This window comes from Haliotis rufescens, unplaced genomic scaffold, assembly GCF_023055435.1.
Source record: "Haliotis rufescens isolate VD_foot unplaced genomic scaffold, xgHalRufe1.0.p SCAF_19, whole genome shotgun sequence".
Taxonomy (NCBI): Eukaryota; Metazoa; Mollusca; class Gastropoda; order Lepetellida; family Haliotidae; genus Haliotis; species Haliotis rufescens.
This window is the reverse complement of record NW_025963879.1, coordinates 10,796,468-10,817,717: the sequence shown is the minus strand read 5'-3', so window position 1 is coordinate 10,817,717 and position 21,250 is coordinate 10,796,468. Positions and strand designations below refer to the sequence as shown.

Here is a 21,250-nt window from a genome sequence, read left to right as displayed (position 1 = left end):
ACCATAGAACCATAGAAATATATAGAGAAGTATGTATGTTAAGAAGAGATGTTTCCAGTGTGTATCACTTAATGACAAAACTAACAATCAGTCAAGTGTTACCCCAGAGTGTCTTTATTCTTATCACGATATGCTGCACATGATTTCCAAACTTTACATGCTAATCCTGCACGAGACAAATCTCCAGTCATGGATCTATGACGTCACATGTGATGTGTTTATGAGCGTCCATTCACACAACGTAACAGTATGTTCGTTTGTTCATCTACCAATCTAATATTTCCTGAATTTGAGTAATTCTTCATATATTAACCAACATGTATGGTATGCGTGTTTGTTTTGGCAGTGAGTATAATATTGGAATAATGTAGTTATACTCATACATGTGCGTCTGATTTGTTATATTTTGTCCTAATCATAAACAATGTGGAAGAAACCCATCTAGTATAAGTCTTGTCTGATAATCACACTTATGAAGAAGAAAAATCACAAATTGTTTCCCAAGGAAAACATTTTCTATATTTTGTACACTTTCGGAGACATAGCTATTGCCGATGACATTTGTGTTCAAAGGAATCAACAGGCAAATGAAGCAATCAGTTTCAGCATCTTGAACGACCAGTACCAGTACTGTTGTGAAACATACTAAATGTTTCTTAAAGTAACATTGCTGATAGGTATGCGCCAATATATACCCACTTGTGCTTATTTTTAGCAACAATTTCCATGAATTTGAGGGAATGGCACAATGGTGCAGTGTGGTTGAAGTACTCAGGGCAATGCTAATCCAATCTGGGTAAACAGATTGACATGTGCCATGAGATTTAGTTACTTTTGTGTAGTTTCTGTGTGTGGTGGACTGTAGCCTACAATGTCTTGTTGTCAGTTTCAAAATGTTGCAAATATTGACATGACCATTTGAAAACAATGCATGGGATTGGATTAGAGGTAGTTGTTTCTGTAAATTGATACAGGTTACCACATGTTTATTTTCTCAGTTGTTTCTGTCAGCTGCAATGGCTCATTCCATCTTCTACCTGCCCTATGGTGTTGTTGAAAGTAGAGTAACAAATGGGGTATCCTCCCACAATCACTATCCCCTAAAACAACAAAGTTTATTGTCCAGTGGGCAGGTAATCTGCTGCCTGTTCCCTTTATCCCCAAGTGGAATGATATTTGAATAAGTCCAAATATGTTTATATTAACATATAACAAAGCATACATATACATGTCATATCATTATTTAATCCTTTTTGCACTTTTTTAACATTTTTATATGATCTTTAAATTTTAAAAAGTAAACTGAGTTTTAGTAACTGTCCAACAGCATCAAGGGATTGAGCTGGTGTATATTCTTGGCACCTGATGTAGGATTGTGTTGTGGTTCTGGAGTGGCATGCTGTTGCTTTGAGTGTGGCCTTCAACCTGCTGATATCTTAAATTTAACTGATTTCAAATATGTACTTTGTTCTCGGCAAAAAACAGAACGATGGTTAATTTCAAATCGTTTACAAACTCGATAAATAGGAGATATTTTTCACAAAGATTTACCGGTATACATCTTTGTAATTAATGCTAGAAAATTAAGTTAGATATAACAAAAGGATTTCAATAGTATAACGGGATCACGATTCATGTCACGTTTACCGCTGTTGCCATGATTGTGTCTGTTTCATCCAATCAATGATGTAACGATCCAGATTGTTTTCGTTATAAATAATACACAAAAATTCTTGTTTTAAAAGTAGCAAGAGAAATGTTGCGTATTTATACCATAGTTACTTAATATCTTTTAATATTGTTTTGCTTACTTCTAATTAGATAACTCACGTTGTCTGAACTCTTATATCAATGTTTATATATGTTTGAATACTTTTGAATACTCAACTTCTAATATGAGGGCATCTTTCTCAGCTTAATATCTCGGCTCATTCCTCTCCATCTAATCCCTACTCCTGGTCTATTCCACTATGTCAGTGGGTACTTTGCCTTTGTTGTTTGTACTAACTGTAGTGACTATGGCGTGTAATGACTATGGCGTGTAGTGACTATGGCATGTAGTGACTATGGCATGTAGTGACTATGGCGTGTAGTGACTATAGCATGTAGTGACTATGGCATGTAGTGACTATGGCATGTAGTGACTATGGCGTGTAGTGACTATGGCATGAAGTGACTCTTGCGTGTAGTGACTATGGCGTGTAGTGACTATGGCGTGTAGTGACTATGGCGTGTAGTGACTATGGCTTGTAGTTGTTTTGGGAGACTACCGCGGAGAAAAGTAATACATGCTTAATGACCTATGATTGATTATTCAAATACTCATTGCATCACTGGTACTCCCAACAGTGTGTGGCGTTGTTCCCATGAAAGTGCCAGATGATAAGCCCAAAATTACTAGAATTTGAGCTTCACTAAGGAAGTGTTATCCCAAATGTAACATTTGTTACATCTGACCACTTTCTGAATGGCATTGTGTATTCATTCCTGTCACAGTTCACAAAAATGCCAAAAGTTCAAAGAGAGATCGTACTGACCCTATATTTTACAAAAGAAGTGAAATGAAATAAATGAGTACCGAACCTCATTTTAGTTACACTTTCAAAATTTTCTGTTCATGTTGGCTAAAAACAAAACACTTTCAGCTCAGTTTATCAAGTTGGACAATGGAAAGCCCCAAATGAGTGAATGAGTGAGTTAACACCGCCTTGAACAGTATGCCAGTTATATCACGGTGCGGAAACCCCCATGAGTACTATACCGCTGGAAGACAATGGTGCACCAGAATAATCTCCAGCCCCACCTCAACAAGGCCGCCTATAAAACACTGACAATTACTGGCTGCAAAGTAAACATTGTTATTCTGGCTGTTGAATTCCATTCCTGATTAAAACACATTGCTTAAAAACAAATATATCTATCATTGCATTGTTCCTGAAAACATCATTGCATTGTTCATGAAAACAGAAGATAACAATATATTACATTTCGTATTCATGCACGGTCGCCTCAACCTGAGTTTAAGTATCAAGGGATGATTTCAGGTTTATTTCCCAGAAAGTCCATAGAAATAAAAGACAATTCACATTTGTTTTATTCCAGCTTTGAGGCAGTGCTTTATCATCTAAGATGCCACAATATGCCAGCAGAGTTACATCCCTTAGGCATGCCGGCAGAGTTACATCCATTAGGCATGCCAGCAGAGCTTCATCCCTTAGGCATGCCAGCAGAGCTACATCCCTTAGGCATGCCAGCAGAGCTACATCCCTCAGGCATGCCGGCAGAGTTACATCCATTAGGCATGCCAGCAGAGTTACATCCCTCAGGCATGCTGGCAGAGCTACATCCCTTAGGCATGCCAGCAGAGCTACATCCCTTAGGCATGCCAGCAGAGTCACATCCCTTAGGCAAGCCAGCAGAGTTACATCCCTCAGGCATGCCAGCAGAGTTACATCCCTTAGGCATGCCAGCAGAGTTACATCCATTAGGGATGCCAGCAGAGTTACATCCCACAGGCATGCCAGCAGAGTCACATCCCACAGGCATGCCAGCAGAGTTACATCCCTTAGGCATGCCAGCAGAGTTACATCACTTAGGCATGTCACCAGAGCTACATCCCTTAGGCATGCCAGCAGAGTCACATCCCTTAGGCATGCCAGCAGAGTTACATCCATTAGGCATGCCAGCAGAGTCACATCCCTTAGGCATGCCAGCAGAGTCACATCCCTTAGGCAAGCCAGAAGAGTAACATCCCTCAGGCATGCCAGCAGAGTTACATCCCTCAGGCATGCCAGCATTGTTACATCCTTTAGGCATGCCAGCAGAGCTACATCCCTTAGGCATGCCAGCAGAGCTACATCCCTCAGGCATGCCAGCAGAGTTACATCCATTAGGCATGCCAGCAGAGTTACATCCCTTAGGCATGCCAGCAGAGTCACATCCCTTAGGCATGCCGGCAGAGTTACATCCCTCAGGCATGCCAGCAGAGTCACATCCCTTAGGCATGCCAGCAGAGTCACATCCCTTAGGCATGCCAGCAGAGTCACATCCCTTAGGCAAGCCAGAAGAGTAACATCCCTCAGGCATGCCAGCAGAGCTACATCCATTAGGCATGCCAGCAGAGCTACATCCCTTAGGCATGCCAGCAGAGTCACATCCCTTAGGCAAGCCAGAAGAGTAACATCCCTCAGGCATGCCAGCAGAGTTACATCCCTCAGGCATGCCAGCATTGTTACATCCCTTAGGCATGCCAGCAGAGCTACATCCCTTAGGCATGCCAGCAGAGCTACATCCCTCAGGCATGCCAGCAGAGTTACATCCATTAGGCATGCCAGCAGAGTTACATCCCTTAGGCATGCCAGCAGAGTCACATCCCACAGGCATGCCGGCAGAGTTACATTCCTCAGGCATGCCAGCAGAGTCACATCCCTTAGGCATGCCAGCAGAGTCACATCCATTAGGCATGCCAGCAGAGTCACATCCCTCAGGCAAGCCAGAAGAGTAACATCCCTCAGGCATGCCAGCAGAGTTACATCCCTCAGGAATGCCAGCAGAGTTACATCCCTTAGGCATGCCGGCAGAGTTACATCCATTAGGCATGCCAGCAGAGTTACATCCCTCAGGCATGCCAGCAGAGTTACATCCCTTAGGCATGCCAGCAGAGCTACATCCCTTAGGCATGCCAGCAGAGCTACATCCCTCAGGCATGCCGGCAGAGTTACATCCATTAGGCATGCCAGCAGAGCTACATCCCTTAGGCATTCCAGCAGAGCTACATCCCTCAGGCATGCCAGCAGAGCTACATCCATTAGGCATGCCAGCAGAGCTACATCCCTTAGGCATGCCAGCAGAGCTACATCCCTTAGGCATGCCAGCAGAGCTACATCCCTCAGGCATGCCGGCAGAGTTACATCCATTAGGCATGCCAGCAGAGTTACATCCCTCAGGCATGCCAGCAGAGCTACATCCCTTAGGCATGCCAGCAGAGCTACATCCCTTAGGCAAGCCAGCAGAGTTACATCCCTCAGGCATGCCAGCAGAGTTACATCCATTAGGCATGCCAGCAGAGTTACATCGCTTAGGCATGCCGGCAGAGTTACATCCATTAGGCATGCCAGCAGAGTTACATCCCTCAGGCATGCCAGCATTGTTACATCCCTTAGGCATGCCAGCAGAGTCACATCCCTCAGGCATGCCAGCAGAGTTACATCCCTTAGGCATGCCAGAAGAGTCACATCCCTCAGGCATGCCAGCAGAGTTACATCCCTCAGGCATGCCAGCAGAGTCACATCCCTCAGGCATGCCAGCAGAGTTACATCCATTAGGCATGCCAGCAGAGTTACATCCCTCAGGCATGCCAGCAGAGTTACATCCATTAGGCATGCCAGCAGAGTCACATCCCTCAGGCATGCCAGCAGAGTTACATCCCTCAGGCATGCCAGCAGAGTTACATCCCTCAGGCATGCCAGCAGAGTTACATCCCTTAGGCATGCCGGCAGAGTTAAATCCATTAGGCATGCCAGCAGAGTTACATCCCTCAGGCATGCCGGCAGAGCTACATCCCTTAGGCATACCAGCAGAGTCACATCCCTTAGGCAAGACAGCAGATTTACATCCCTCAGGCATGCCAGCAGAGTTACATCCCTTAGGCATGCCGGCAGAGTTACATCCATTAGGCATGCCAGCAGAGTTACATCCCTCAGGCATGCCAGCAGAGTCACATCCCTCAGGCATGCCAGCAGAGTTACATCCATTAGGCATGCCAGCAGAGTTACATCCCTTAGGCATGCCAGCATTGTTACATCCCTTAGGCATGCCAGCAGAGTTACATCCCTTAGGCATGCCGGCAGAGTTACATCCATTAGGCATGCCAGCATTGTTACATCCATTAGGCATGCCAGAAGAGCTACATCCCTTAGGCATGCCAGGAGAGTCACATCCCTTAGGCATGCCAGCAGAACTACATCCCTTAGGCATGCCAGCAGAGCTACATCCCACAGGCATGCCAGGGGAGTCACATCCCTTAGGCATGCCAGCAGAGTCACATCCCTTAGGCATGCCAGCATTGTTACATCCCTCAGGCATGCCAGCAGAGTTACATCCATTAGGCATGCCACCAGAGCTACATCCCTTAGGCATGTCAGCATTGTTACATTCCTCAGGCATGCCAGCAGAGTTACATCCCTTAGGCATGCCACAAATCTATGATTGTGGGTTTGAATCCCATATTCACCCTGATTATGTTTCAAGGTTTGTCAGCACAACACATGTTTTCGTATACAAATCTACTAAACACATAACTTGTCCTACGTCACTTTGGCCTTCCTGACCCACCAAGCTGACATGCTGTGATAGTATTGTTAAAGCCATGTTAAACTCGGTCAGTCTTAAAAACCCAATAAATTTTATATGGCAGATTTTGAGCAAACTTTATCAAATTTTAAGTGTTAAATGTATGTACACAGCCAAATAGAAAATATTACTTTTCAGATTGAATGTTTTTCCAGTTTCCAACTTTTGTACAGTGCGGATCTGCAAACTAGAGTTAAAAATATGTCTCCTTATACCCAAAACATCTTCATTGAATCAAAATATTTGTAAAGTAACTCATTTTAGAACACTTGTGCCAGTTATTCAAAGTACATGTTTGTGAAAACCAAACTATTTCACAATGCATGTATACAACATTCAGTCAGACTACTAAATTCACTCACTTCAGCAACCTGCCTCAGACTTTTAGCGATGCTACAATATATACAGAGCACACAAATATTTAGCAATGCCATAATGGTGTTTTGTTTACACACCTGCAACTGTGGTATTATTCCTGGTGACTGTACCTGCAGGCAGACCAAACAGACATAGGTCTGTAACCCACACGGTGCTGCACTCTCTGTCCTGGCTGGGGAGTGTACCTGGGTGGAATTCAAACACAAGTAAAACAAACTGTGCCCAAACTCTGTGATTTCAGCTTGAATTGTTTCTGGAGAAAATCTTGAATACATGTATGTATGAAGACATTGAAGTGTTTGCATGGCATTCAAAGACTGGTCTGAACATTATTTATGTAAAAGGAATAGTTGGTAAGAAACTAAGTCTATACAAAGCTATGAAAACCACTTTATCATGATGATTTCTCGTACATATCGGTTTCAATGTGTCAAACCTAAGAGAAATTCAAAACTAAGTTATATGTTTCAACTAAATTCAAACAGCTGGAGAATTCAGATTTTATGGATGTTTCATCAACTATGATTTGATAAAATGGAAAATGTGCATGGATCATTTGCTTATATCATAAAATTAAATATCTTTATGATTTCTTGGGGTATCATTAAAATGATGATATATTGGGCAAAGCACAATCAAGCATCAGTCCAAGGTTCCCGGTCAGGAGACATTCCTCATGAGGTAGAGCACTCTACCAATACACTTAGAGTGCCAAAAACTTGACAGGATCCATTTTACTAGCGTTTCATCCATTGTCCATGCAAAGCAGTACTAAGTGAGAGAGACTGAGTGATTGAGTGATGGGGGATTGAGCACTGCAATTTTCCTGTACAATCAAACCAGTTGTTGAAAGCACGAGCACCATGACAGATAATCAGCCAGGGACCGATCTGCTCTCCAGCATGGGTTACCAGTTATTCCGCCACAGAACCCCTATGGGTGAGTGAGTAATGTAGGGTACAGACAAGGTCCAATCACATCATGACAGTTTGTAATGGGTTGACGTAGACAGCCTGGTGGCCACTGGGTGGCAACACCTCAGACCCTACCATGCTACCCCTTTAAAGATGTGGACTTGGGGACAGCCTACTTCATGTGCATGGACACTTCTGTCAAACATGGTGGGAGGTGGGAGCAGGGTCTGGCACGTACAGCTCCACTTTTCATAGCAATCACCAAAACATATTAATACTTTAATGACTGATTGGGTAGTCTACGTGTAAACCTAATTTGCAACACTTTAACTCATTTGGTGAGTTAAAGTGTTTTTAACAAAATTAATATGGCTTCCCAAAACATTGAAGTATTACTTGTATGTGACACACTCCTATTTGACAATGCTGGATTCACCCTTGATTTGATCCTACAATTGTTGCTGAAAAGGATTGTTTTCTTTCTAAAGACTATGTTTAGATACTGCTGTATTCCAGGAAGTAGTATTCCATTATGAAAAAAACCAGTTGTGTCAACATAATGACAAGAATAAAATTAGGACAGAATCAAATCAGTGGTAATTCAATAAATTGCTTCAAAGTAAGCATTGAAAGCATTTGTCCCACTTGACAGTGGAGGTGGTGTCATGGCAGTGGTTGGTTGTACTGCCACTTGACAGTGGAGGTGGGGTCATGGCAGTGGTTGGTTGTACTGCCACTTGACAGTGGAGGTGGGGGTCATGGCAGTGGTTGGTTGGGTTGTGCTGCCACTTGACAGTGGAGGTGGGGGTCATGGCAGTGGTTAGTTGGATTGTACTGTCACTTGACAGTGGAGGTAGGGTCATGGCAGTGAGTGGTTGGGCTGTACTGTCACTTGACAGTGGAGGTGGGGGTCATGGCAGTGGTTGGTTGTACTGCCACTTGACAGTGGAGGTGGGGGTCATGGCAGTGGTTGGTTGGGTTGTACTTCCACTTGACAGTGGAGGTAGGGTCATGGCAGTGGTTGGTTGTACTGCCACTTGACAGTGGAGGTGGGGGTCATGGCAGTGGTTGGTTGGGTTGTACTGCCACTTGACAGTGGAGGTGGGGGTCATGGCAGTGGTTGGTTGTACTGCCACTTGACAGTGGAGGTGGGGGTCATGGCAGTGGTTAGTTGGGTTGTACTGCCACTTGACAGTGGAGGTGGGGGTCATGGCAGTGGTTGGTTGTACTGCCACTTGACAGTGGAGGTAGGGTCATGGCAGTGGTTGGTTGGGTTGTACTGCCACTTGACAGTGGAGGTAGGGTCAGGGCAGTGGTTGGTTGTACTGCCACTTGACAGTGGAGGTGGGGGTCATGGCAGTGGTTGGTTGTACTGCCACTTGACAGTGGAGGTGGGTTGATGGCAGTGGTTAGTTGGGTTGTACTGCCACTTGACAGTGGAGGTAGGGTCAGGGCAGTGGTTGGTTGTACTGCCACTTGACAGTGGAGGTAGGGTCAGGGCAGTGGTTGGTTGTACTGCCACTTGACAGTGGAGGTGGGGGTCATGGCAGTGGTTGGTTGTACTGCCACTTGACAGTGGAGGTAGGGTCAGGGCAGTGGTTGGTTGTACTGCCACTTGACAGTGGAGGTGGGGTCATGGCAGTGGTTGGTTGTACTGCCACTTGACAGTGGAGGTAGGGTCAGGGCAGTGGTTGGTTGTACTGCCACTTGACAGTGGAGGTGGGGGTCATGGCAGTGGTTGGTTGTACTGCCACTTGACAGTGGAGGTGGGGGTCATGGCAGAGGTTAATTGGGTTGTACTGCCACTTGACAGTGGAGGTGGGGGTCATGGCAGTGGTTGATTGTACTGCCACTTGACAGTGGAGGTGGGGGTCATGGCAGTGGTTGGTTGTACTGCCACTTGACAGTGGAGGTGGGGGTCATGGCAGTGGTTGGTTGTACTGCCACTTGACAGTGGAGGTGGGGGTCATGGCAGTGGTTAGTTGGGTTGTACTGCCACTTGACAGTGGAGGTGGGGGTCATGGCAGTGGTTGATTGTACTGCCACTTGACAGTGGAGGTGGGGGTCATGGCAGTGGTTAGTTGGGTTGTACTGCCACTTAACAGTGGAGGTGGGGGTCATGGCAGTGGTTGGTTGTACTGCCACTTGACAGTGGAGGTGGGGGTCATGGCAGTGGTTGGTTGTACTGCCACTTGACAGTGGAGGTGGGGTCATGGCAGTGGTTAGTTGGGTTGTACTGCCACTTGACAGTGGAGGTGGGGGTCATGGCAGTGGTTGGTTGTACTGCCACTTGACAGTGGAGGTGGGGGTCATGGCAGTGGTTGGTTGTACTGCCACTTGACAGTGGAGGTGGGGGTCATGGCAGTGGTTGATTGTACTGCTACTTGACAGTGGAGGTGGGGGTCATGGCAGTGGTTGGTTGTACTGCCACTTGACAGTGCAGGGGGTGTCATGGCAGTGGTTGATTGTACTGCCACTTGACGGTGGAGGTGGGGGTCATGGCAGTGGTTGGTTGGGTTGTGCTGCCACTTGACAGTGGAGGTGGGGGTCATGGCAGTAGTTGGTTGTACTGCCACTTGACAGTGGAGGTGGGGGTCATGGCAGTGGTTGGTTGTACTGCCACTTGACAGTGGAGGTGGGGGTCATGGCAGTGGTTGGTTGTACTGCCACTTGACAGTGGAGGTGGGGGTCATGGCAGTGGTTGATTGTACTGCTACTTGACAGTGGAGGTGGGGGTCATGGCAGTGGTTGGTTGTACTGCCACTTGACAGTGCAGGGGGTGTCATGGCAGTGGTTGATTGTACTGCCACTTGACGGTGGAGGTGGGGGTCATGGCAGTGGTTGGTTTGGTTGTGCTGCCACTTGACAGTGGAGGTGGGGGTCATGGCAGTGGTTGGTTGTACTGCCACTTGACGGTGGAGGTGGGGGTCATGGCAGTGGTTAGTTGGGTTGTACTGCCACTTGACAGTGGAGGTGGGGGTCATGGCAGTGGTTGGTTGTACTGCCACTTGACGGTGGAGGTGGGGGTCATGGCAGTGGTTGGTTGGGTTGTGCTGCCACTTGACAGTGGAGGTGGGGGTCATGGCAGTGGTTGGTTGGGTTGTGCTGCCACTTGACAGTGGAGGTGGGGTGATTGCAGTGGTTGGTTGTACTTCCACTTGACAGTGGAGGTGGGGTCATGGCAGTGGTTGGTTGTACTGCCACTTGACAGTGGAGGTGGGGTCATGGCAGTGGTTAGTTGGATTGTACTGCAACTTGACAGTGGAGGTGGGATCGTGGCAGTGGTTGGTTGTACTGCCACTTAACAGTGGAGGTGGGGTCATGACAGTGGTTGGTTGGGCTGTACTGTCACTTGACAGTGGAGTAGGGGTCATGGCAGTGGTTGGTTGTACTGCCACTTAACAGTGGAGGTGGGGTCATGACAGTGGTTGGTTGGGCTGTACTGTCACTTGACAGTGGAGTAGGGGTCATGGCAGTGGTTGGTTGGGTTGTACTGCCACTTGACAGTGGAGGTGGGGTCATGACAGTGGTTGGTTGGGCTGTACTGTCACTTGACAGTGGAGTAGGGGTCATGGCAGTGGTTGGTTGTACTGCCACTTAACAGTGGAGGTGGGGTCATGACAGTGGTTGGTTGGGCTGTACTGTCACTTGACAGTGGAGTAGGGGTCATGGCAGTGGTTGCTTGGGTTGTACTGCCACTTGACAGTGGAGGTGGGGTCATGGCAGTGGTTGGTTGTACTGCCACTTGACAGTGGAGGTGGTGTCATGGCAGTGGTTGGTTGGGTTGTACTGCCACTTGACAGTGGAGGTGGGGTCATGGCAGTGGTTGGTTGTACTGTCACTTGACAGTGGAGGTGGGGTCATGGCAGTGGTTGGTTGTACTGCCACTTAACAGTGGAGGTGGGGTCATGACAGTGGTTGGTTGGGCTGTACTGTCACTTGACAGTGGAGTAGGGGTCATGGCAGTGGTTGGTTGGGTTGTACTGCCACTTAACAGTGGAGGTGGGGTCATGACAGTGGTTGGTTGGGCTGTACTGTCACTTGACAGTGGAGTAGGGTTCATGGCAGTGGTTGGTTGGGTTGTACTGCCACTTGACAGTGGAGGTGGGGTCATGGCAGTGGTTGGTTGTACTGCCACTTGACAGTGGAGGTGGTGTCATGGCAGTGGTTGGTTGGGCTGTACTGCCACTTGACAGCGGAGATGGGGTCATGGCAGTGGTTGGTTGATTGTACTGCCACTTGACAGTGGAGGTGGTGTCATGGCAGTGGTTGGTTGGGTTGTACTGCCACTTAACAGTGGAGGTGGGGTCATGACAGTGGTTGGTTGGGCTGTACTGTCACTTGACAGTGGAGTAGGGGTCATGGCAGTGGTTGCTTGGGTTGTACTGCCACTTGACAGTGGAGGTGGGGTCATGGCAGTGGTTGGTTGGGTTGTACTGTCACTTGGCAGTGGAGGTTGGGTCATGGCAGTGGTTGGTTGGGTTGTACTGCCACTTGACAGTGGAGGTGGGGGTCATGGCAGTGGTTGGTTGTACTGCCACTTGACAGTGGAGGTTGGGGTCATGCCAGTGGTTGGGTTGTACTGCCACTTGACAGTGGAGGTTGGGTCATGGCAGTGGTTGGTTGTACTGCCACTTGACAGTGGAGGTGGGGTCATGGCAGTGGTTGGTTGGTTGTACTGCCACTTGAGTTGGAGTGATCAACATGGGATTCATCCAACTGCCATTGCCAACTGCTGTGGGATCTTGTACATGTGACTGCTGCTTTTGCCTTGTGCTTATCTGTTTATCACATGAAACAATAATCTTACTTTCAAACTGTATCGTTTTATATCCAGTTTACAATTTACATTTAATGATTGTTTTGGTATCACAGCTGACAAATGTAACTTTAAATAAATTAGATGGAACTGTATCCTGTGCATGTGCACATGTAGATGTTTGCTGCACTTGGGTGTTTGTGCTTGACATGTGGTTTTCAGGGCATGCAGGGCACATTGTCATCATAGTGAATGGTCAGGGTATAGCTATCCATTTGGCCACATTCCACAAATGGGTGAGTCTCTTTTACATGTTTTGTCAGTCTTTGAGTTTAGCTGTATACACAGACGTAACAGTTTCACACAAAATGTCCTGGGAAAGCTTGTTCTTCCAGTGAGCCCTGGTGGCAGAGAGGTCGTGTCAGTAGTCAGACAATGGGAAGACTCAGTTTGTGTCCAACACAGCCAAAAGTTCTCTTGACCTTTGTCGGAGTTTCACTTAGTCTGGAATAATAACTCATCCTTCGCATGAGTAAACATTACACGAGAGATGTGTCGGTGTATCCTTGTGAAGGGGAGAAGCATGGAGCCAATACATGGGAGGGTAAATAAGACAAGCCATGACAACAGAAGCAGGGTACCAGTGCACAATGTCCACTGACTGTACAGAGCAATGTTGTAAGGGAGTCCATATTCAGACTCACTTCTGGCATTTACAGCAAGCAGGAAGACTGGCCAGTACTTCAGAGAGCATATTTAAATCCAACAATATTTCAAATTATACTATAATACTATCATTAATTTATGAATTATTAAATGACCTGAAATGTCAGAGTTAAATGAACTTCTAAAATATATTTGAAGGTACAACGTATCTCCATTTCTTGAAGTTAGTATCAACAAAATGGAGCAATTTCTGAAAGTTATGTTCCTAATATTCTACATGATTAGGACATTAATGGGAGACATGAAAACCAGAGAAAGATTATGTGATAATAATGGCCGTCTCAGCTAATGTAATGACAGGCAGGACAGCTGATAGTGAACTTCTCACTAAGAAAGTGCTGTTCATGTTTTTACTATTGATTGCGAATTTTAGCAGTGATCATGAACTATTTTTCAATTTGTCTCAAAAACAAAATCTATGCTGAATTTAAAAGTATTTAGTCATTTGTCCTATATGTATAAAACTTCGTTCCTGTAGATCACAATGTCTGATTGTTTTTATCTAAGTCTGTTTGAGAAATTGGTATGATTAATAAATGATAGTTTGAGCTACTTGAGCAAATGCAGTGGTTTCTAATACCTGAGAAGAAGCTTCAGAGAACAGATTATCTGTCGCAATGAATCAACCTAATTAGGTTGTGACTTGACAACACTTCACAACATGTATTCACCCAGGATCTATAATCCATGGGTTTGAGTTGAGTAGGTTCTATTTGTCACCCATACTTATTTTTTTCTAAGAATTAGGGGAGGTGAGGTGAAATGGGGTTAAGCGTTGTGTTCAAGATTATTGCACTGTATTCAACGAAATAAGTGCCCATGGCGCTCTCGAAATCAGAAATAAGGGGTTCTTATTAGAATATCATTTTGGTGAAAGATAAATTTTGTATGCTGACAGCCTGAAATGTTAATGTATGAAAATATATTTTTCCAGAATTTTATTGTCTATAATTAACACGAGTGAGTATTAAATGCAAATATAAAAAAGTCTTGTGTACATTGATCAATCTGAAGGGGTGCTAATTAGGATTGTTCACTAGCCAATATATTAGCAAATAAAGCTGTGGGCGCTTATTAGAGTAGGGCGCTTATTATGTCGAATACAGCTGCTTGTACTGGTCCGGACTGATGCCAAGTTATAGTGATAGCCCAGTGAGATACCATGCCACAGTTTAACTTGAATATCCCACTCAAACACAGTATACTGACCCCGAGCCGACCAGTCCTTGTTTTAGCCCCTTAATGCCAAGCACCAGACAGGGCAACCACAAGTACTATATTTTAACGTCTTTTGGGGATCGAACCCAGGACCTGCAATCTGGTTGAACGCTCTACCACTAGACGACAGTGGTAGACATAGACATGCCTAAGCCATGGAACCAACCAATTCTTCTCATGATCCCACAAAAAATTTCTGTGGTGTCATGAACAATAGATGATGTCATCTTCAATTATTTACAACAATGCACAGATTGCGTTGCTGTGGATTGCTTTAAAACCTCAATAGGTTGGAATGACCTTGTTATCAAATTATCATGAAGTAACATTACAAATCACAGAAAGTAATTTCTCCAATATCTGTGCCAGGATGGGTAGGTACTATAAACATTATTGCCAATGCAACATGTAGGACTACGTAAATTATTAAATTCCTTTGCAGTTTGTTATAGCCTGACTCTACTGTATACTGTATCAAGAACAATTGTGATAAGATCCTTTCTGGCCCACTACTATTGCTTCTTAGTTATGGACAAGTTACATTGTTTCTTTACATACAGAGGAATGGCCAAGGTTCCTGAAAAGGGCACTCTGTGAGCAGATGAATGTTGGCTTGGATGAAGGCTGTATTGAAACAGGAAAACTTTCAGTTCCATCCTTTAAGCAAGTTCAGTGAATTTCTCAAATCCTAAATGTATGATGACTTGACCAGCAACATGTAGTACATGAGGGTCCCACTTACAACGGTGAAGTGCATGCTCAAAACACAAGACATGTAACCAGGCTTCATAGTTGCCAGTCAGTGGGGCAGTGCTCTTTCCACATTGCATTCTCACTTCCCTGAGGTACAACCTAATCTGCCCATAAGACATTGAGGGTTTCAATCTTCATCACTTTTTCATCCTTCCAGTTACCCATCCACTGCAAGGTGGACTGAGGCATGGTCACATGCCTCAGGATACACCACATGTGACAGTCACTTGCCTTAGGAAACACATGTGAAAGTCACTTGCCTGGGGATACACCACATGTGACAGCAACTTGCCTCAGAATACACATGTGACAGTCACTTGCCTGGGGATAAAACCACATGTGACAGTCACTTGCCTTAGGATACACATGTGAAAGTCACTTGCCTGGGGATAAAACCACATGTGACAGTCACTTGCCTCAGGATACACCACATGTGACAGTCACTTGCCTCAGAATACACATGTGACAGTCACTTGCCTTAGGATACACATGTGAAAGTCACTTCCCTGGGGATACACCACATGTGACAGCAACTTGCCTCAGGATACACCACATGTGACAGTCACTTGCCTCAGGATACACCACATGTGACAGTCACTTGCCTCAGAATACACATGTGACAGTCACTTGCCTGGGGATAAAACCACATGTGACAGCAACTTGCCTCAGAATACACATGTGACAGTCACTTGCCTGGGGATACACCATATGTGACAGTTACTTGCCTCAGGATACACCACATGTGACAGTCACTTCCCTCAGAATACACCACATGTGACAGTCACTTGCCCCAGAATACACCACATGTGACAGTCACTTGCCCCAGAATACACCACATGTGACAGTCACTTGCCTCAGAATACACCACATGTGACAGTCACTTGCCTCAGGATACACCACATGTGACAGTCACTTGCCTCAGAATACACCACATGTGACAGTCACTTGCCCCAGAATACACCACATGTGACAGTCACTTGCCTTAGGATACACCACATGTGACAGTCACTTGCCTCAGAATACACATGTGACAGTCACTTGCCTGGGGATACACCATATGTGACAGTTACTTGCCTCAGGATACACCATATGTGACAGTCACTTGCCTCGGGAACACCACATGTGACAGTCACTTGCCCCAGAATACACCACATGTGACAGTCACTTGCCCCAGAATACACCACATGTGACAGTCACTTGCCTCAGAATACACATGTGACAGTCACTTGCCTGGGGATACACCATATGTGACAGTCACTTGCCTCAGGATACACCACATGTGACAGTCACTTGCCCCAGAATACACCACATGTAACAGTCACTTGCCTTGGGATACACCACATGTGACAGTCACTTGCCTGGGGATACACCACATGTGACAGTCACTTGCCTGGGGATACACCACATGTGACAGTCACTTGCCTCAGAATACACATGTGACAGTCACTTGCCTGGGGATACACCATATGTGACAGTTACTTGCCTCAGGATACATCACATGTGACAGCAACTTGCCTCAGAATACACATGTGAAAGTCACTTGCCTGGGGATACACCACATGTGACAGCAACTTGCCTCAGAATACACATGTGACAGTCACTTGCCTCAGAATACACATGTGACAGTCACTTGCCTGGGGATAAAACCACATGTGACAGTAACTTGCCCCAGAATACACCACATGTGACAGTCACTTGCCTTAGGATACACCACATGTGACAGTCACTTGCCTCAGAATACACATGTGACAGTCACTTGCCTCAGGATACACCACATGTGACAGTCACTTGCCTCAAAATACACCATATGTGACAGTTACTTGCCTCAGGATACATCACATGTGACAGCCACTTGCCTGGGGATACACCATATGTGACAGTCACTTGCCTCAGGATACACCACATGTGACAGTTACTTGCCTCAGGATACACATGTGACAGTCACTTGCCTGGGGATACACCACATGTGACAGTCACTTGCCTCAGGATACACCACATGTGACAGTTACTTGCCTCAGAATACACATGTGACAGTCACTTGCCTCAGGATACACCACATGTGACAGTTACTTGCCTCAGAATACACATGTGACAGTCACTTGCCTGGGGATACACCACATGTGACAGTCACTTGCCTCAGGATACACATGTGACAGTCACTTGCCTGGGGATACACCATATGTGACAGTTACTTGCCTCAGGATACACCACATGTGACAGACACTTGCCTGGGGATACACCACATGTGACAGTTACTTGCCTGGGGATACACATGTGACAGTCACTTGCCTGGGGATAAAACCACATGTGACAGTCACTTGCCTCAGGATACACCACATGTGACAGTTACTTGCCTGGGGATACACCACATGTGACAGTTACTTGCCTGGGGATACACCATATGTGACAGTTACTTGCCTCAGAATACACCACATGTGACAGTCACTTGCCTGGGGATACACCACATGTGACAGTTACTTGCCTCAGGATACACAACATGTGACAGTTACTTGCCTCAGAATACACCACATGTGACAGCCACTTGCCTGGGGATAAAACCACATGTGACAGTCACTTGCCTGGGGATACACCACATGTGACAGTTACTTGCCTCAGGATACACCACATGTGACAGTTACTTGCCTCAGGATACATCACATGTGACAGCCACTTGCCTGGGGATAAAACCACATGTGACAGTTACTTGCCTGGGGATAAAACCACATGTGACAGTCACTTGCCTCAGGATAAAACCACATGTGACAGCCACTTGCCTGGGGATAAAACCACATGTGACAGTCACTTGCCTGGGTACACCACATGTGACAGTTACTTGCCTCAGGATACACCACATGTGACAGTCACTTGCCTCAAAATACACATGTGACAGTTACTTGCCTCAGGATACACATGTGACAGTTACTTGCCTGGGGATACACCATATGTGACAGTTACTTGCCTCAGGATACACCACATGTGACAGCCACTTGCCTGGGGATACACCACATGTGACAGTCACTTGCCTCAGAATACACATGTGACAGTTACTTGCCTGGGGATACACCATATGTGACAGTCACTTGCCTCAGGAAACACATGTGAAAGTCACTTGCCTGGGGATACACCATATGTGACAGTTACTTGCCTCAGGATACACCACATGTGACAGCAACTTGCCTCAGAATACACATGTGACAGTCACTTGCCTGGGGATAAAACCACATGTGACAGTCACTTGCCTTAGGATACACATGTGAAAGTCACTTGCCTGGGGATACACCATATGTGACAGTTACTTGCCCCAGAATACACCACATGTGACAGTCACTTGCCTCAGAATACACATGTGACAGTCACTTGCCTGGGGATAAAACCACATATGACAGTCACTTGCCTCAGAATACACCATATGTGACAGTCACTTGCCCCAGAATACACCACATGTGACAGTCACTTGCCCCAAAATACACCACATGTGACAGCAACTTGCCTCAGAATACACATGTGACAGTCACTTGCCTGGGGATAAAACCACATGTGACAGTCACTTGCCTGGGGATACACCACATGTGACAGCAACTTGCCTTAGGAAACACATGTGAAAGTCACTTGCCTTGGGATACACCACATGTGACAGTTACTTGCCTCAGGATACACCAAATGTGACAGTCACTTGCCTCGGGAACACCACAAGTGACAGTCACTTGCCTCAGGATACACCACATGTGACAGTTACTTGCCTCAGGATACACCAAATGTGACAGTCACTTGCCTCGGGAACACCACAAGTGACAGTCACTTGCCTCAGGATACACCACATGTGACAGTCACTTGCCTCAGGATACACCACATGTGACAGTTACTTGCCTCAGGATACACCAAATGTGACAGTCACTTGCCTCGGGAACACCACAAGTGACAGTCACTTGCCTCAGGATACACCACATGTGACAGTTACTTGCCTCAGGATACACCAAATGTGACAGTCACTTGCCTCGGGAACACCACAAGTGACAGTCACTTGCCTCAGGATACACCACATGTGACAGTCACTTGCCTCAGGATACACCACAAGTGACAGTCACTTGCCTCAGGATAAACCACATGTGACAGTCACTTGCCCCAGAATACACCACATGTGACAGTCACTTGCCTTAGGATACACCACATGTGACAGTCACTTGCCTCAGAATACGCAACATGTGACAGTCACTTGCCCCAGAGTACACCACATGTGACAGCCACTTGTCTCAGGATACACCACATGTGACAGTCACTTGCCTCAGGATACACCACATGTGACAGTCACTTGCCTCAGGATACACCACATGTGACAGTCACTTGCCTCAGGATACACCACATGCGACAGTCACTTGCCCCAGAATACACCACATGTGACAGTCACTTGCCTCAGGATACACCACATGTGACAGTCACTTGCCTCAGGATACACCACATGCGACAGTCACTTGCCCCAGAATACACCACATGTCACACTCACTTGCCTCAGGATACACCACATGCGACAGTCACTTGCCCCAGAATACACCACATGTGACAGTCACTTGCCTTAGGATACACCACCTGTGACAGCCACTTGACTCAGGATACACCGCATGTGACAGTCACTTGTCTCAGGATACACCACATGTGACAGTCACTTGCCTTAGGATACACCACCTGTGACAGCCACTTGACTCAGGATACACCGCATGTGACAGTAACTTGTCTCAGGATACACCACATGTGACAGTCACTTGCCTTAGGATACACCACATGTGACAGTCACTTGCCCCAGATTACACCACATGTGACAGTCACTTGCCTCAGAATACACCACATGTGACAGTCACTTGCCTCAGGATACACCACATGTGACAGTCACTTGCCCCAGAATACACCACATGTGACAGTCACTTGCCTCAGGATACACCACATGTGACAGTCACTTGCCTCAGGATACAACACATGTGACAGTCACTTGCCTCATGATACACCACATGTGACAGTCACTTGCCTCAGGATACACCACACGTTACAGTCACTTGCCTCAGGATACACCACATGTGACAGCAACTTGCCTCAGAATACACATGTGACAGTCACTTGCCTGGGGATAAAACCACATGAGACAGTCACTTGCCTTAGGATACACATGTGAAAGTCACTTGCCTGGGGATACACCACATGTGACAGTCACTTGCCTCAGGATACACAACATGTGACAGTCACTTGCCTCAGAATACACATGTGACAGTCACTTGCCTGGGGATAAAACCACATGTGACAGTCACTTGCCTCAGAATACAACACATGTGAAAGTCACTTGCCTTGGGATACACCATATGTGACAGTTACTTGCCTCAGGATACACCACATGTGACAGTTACTTACCCGAAGGGGACACCACATGTGAAAGTCACTTGCCTGGGGATACACCACATGTGACAGCAACTTGCCTCAGAATACACATGTGACAGTCACTTGCCCCAGAATACACCACATGTGACAGTCACTTGCCTTGGGATACACCACATGTGACAGTCACTTGCCCCAGAATACACCACATGTGACAGTCACTTGCCTTAGGATACACCACCTGTGACAGCCACTTGACTCAGGATACACCGCATGTGACAGTCACTTGTCTCAGGATACACCACATGTGACAGTCACTTGCCTTAGGATACACCACCTGTGACAGCCACTTTACTCAGGATACACCGCATGTGACAGTAACTTGTCTCAGGATACACCACATGTGACAGTCACTTGCCTTAGGATACACCACATGTGACAGTCACTTGCCCCAGATTACACCACATGTGACAGTCACTTGCCTCAGAATACACCACATGTGACAGTCACTTGCCTCAGGATACACCACATGTGACAGTCACTTGCCCCAGAATACACCACATGTGACAGTCACTTGCCTCAGGATACACCACATGTGACAGTCACTTGACTCAGGATACACCACATGTGACAGTCACTTGCCTCATGATACACCACATGTGACAGTCACTTGCCTCAGGATACACCACACGTTACAGTCACTTGCCTCAGGATACACCACATGTGACAGCAACTTGCCTCAGAATACACATGTGACAGTCACTTGCCTGGGGATAAAACCACATGAGACAGT

At 46.3% G+C, this 21,250-nt stretch overlaps 3 protein-coding genes across 3 annotated transcripts in view; all 3 read right to left on the bottom strand.

The window, feature by feature from the left end:
* Window positions 1–6,846, bottom strand: part of LOC124138953 (sushi, von Willebrand factor type A, EGF and pentraxin domain-containing protein 1-like) — a 49,317-nt gene extending 42,471 nt beyond the window's left edge. Inside the window, exon 1 of the mRNA XM_046505876.2 lies at window positions 6,807–6,846. The gene's annotated coding sequence lies outside the window, so the exon portion shown is untranslated. The remainder of the gene's footprint in view (window positions 1–6,806) is intronic.
* LOC125381699 (circumsporozoite protein-like) lies at window positions 3,208–3,573 on the bottom strand. Its single transcript, XM_048399139.1, has one exon. The coding sequence runs from the start codon at window positions 3,571–3,573 to the stop codon at window positions 3,208–3,210; it is 366 nt and encodes a 121-aa protein (XP_048255096.1).
* On the bottom strand, window positions 3,589–6,192 carry LOC125381698 (collagen alpha-2(I) chain-like). Its single transcript, XM_048399138.1, has one exon. It carries the CDS (start codon window positions 6,190–6,192, stop codon window positions 3,589–3,591), a length of 2,604 nt encoding a protein of 867 aa, XP_048255095.1.
* Window positions 6,847–21,250: the final 14,404 nt, after the last annotated feature.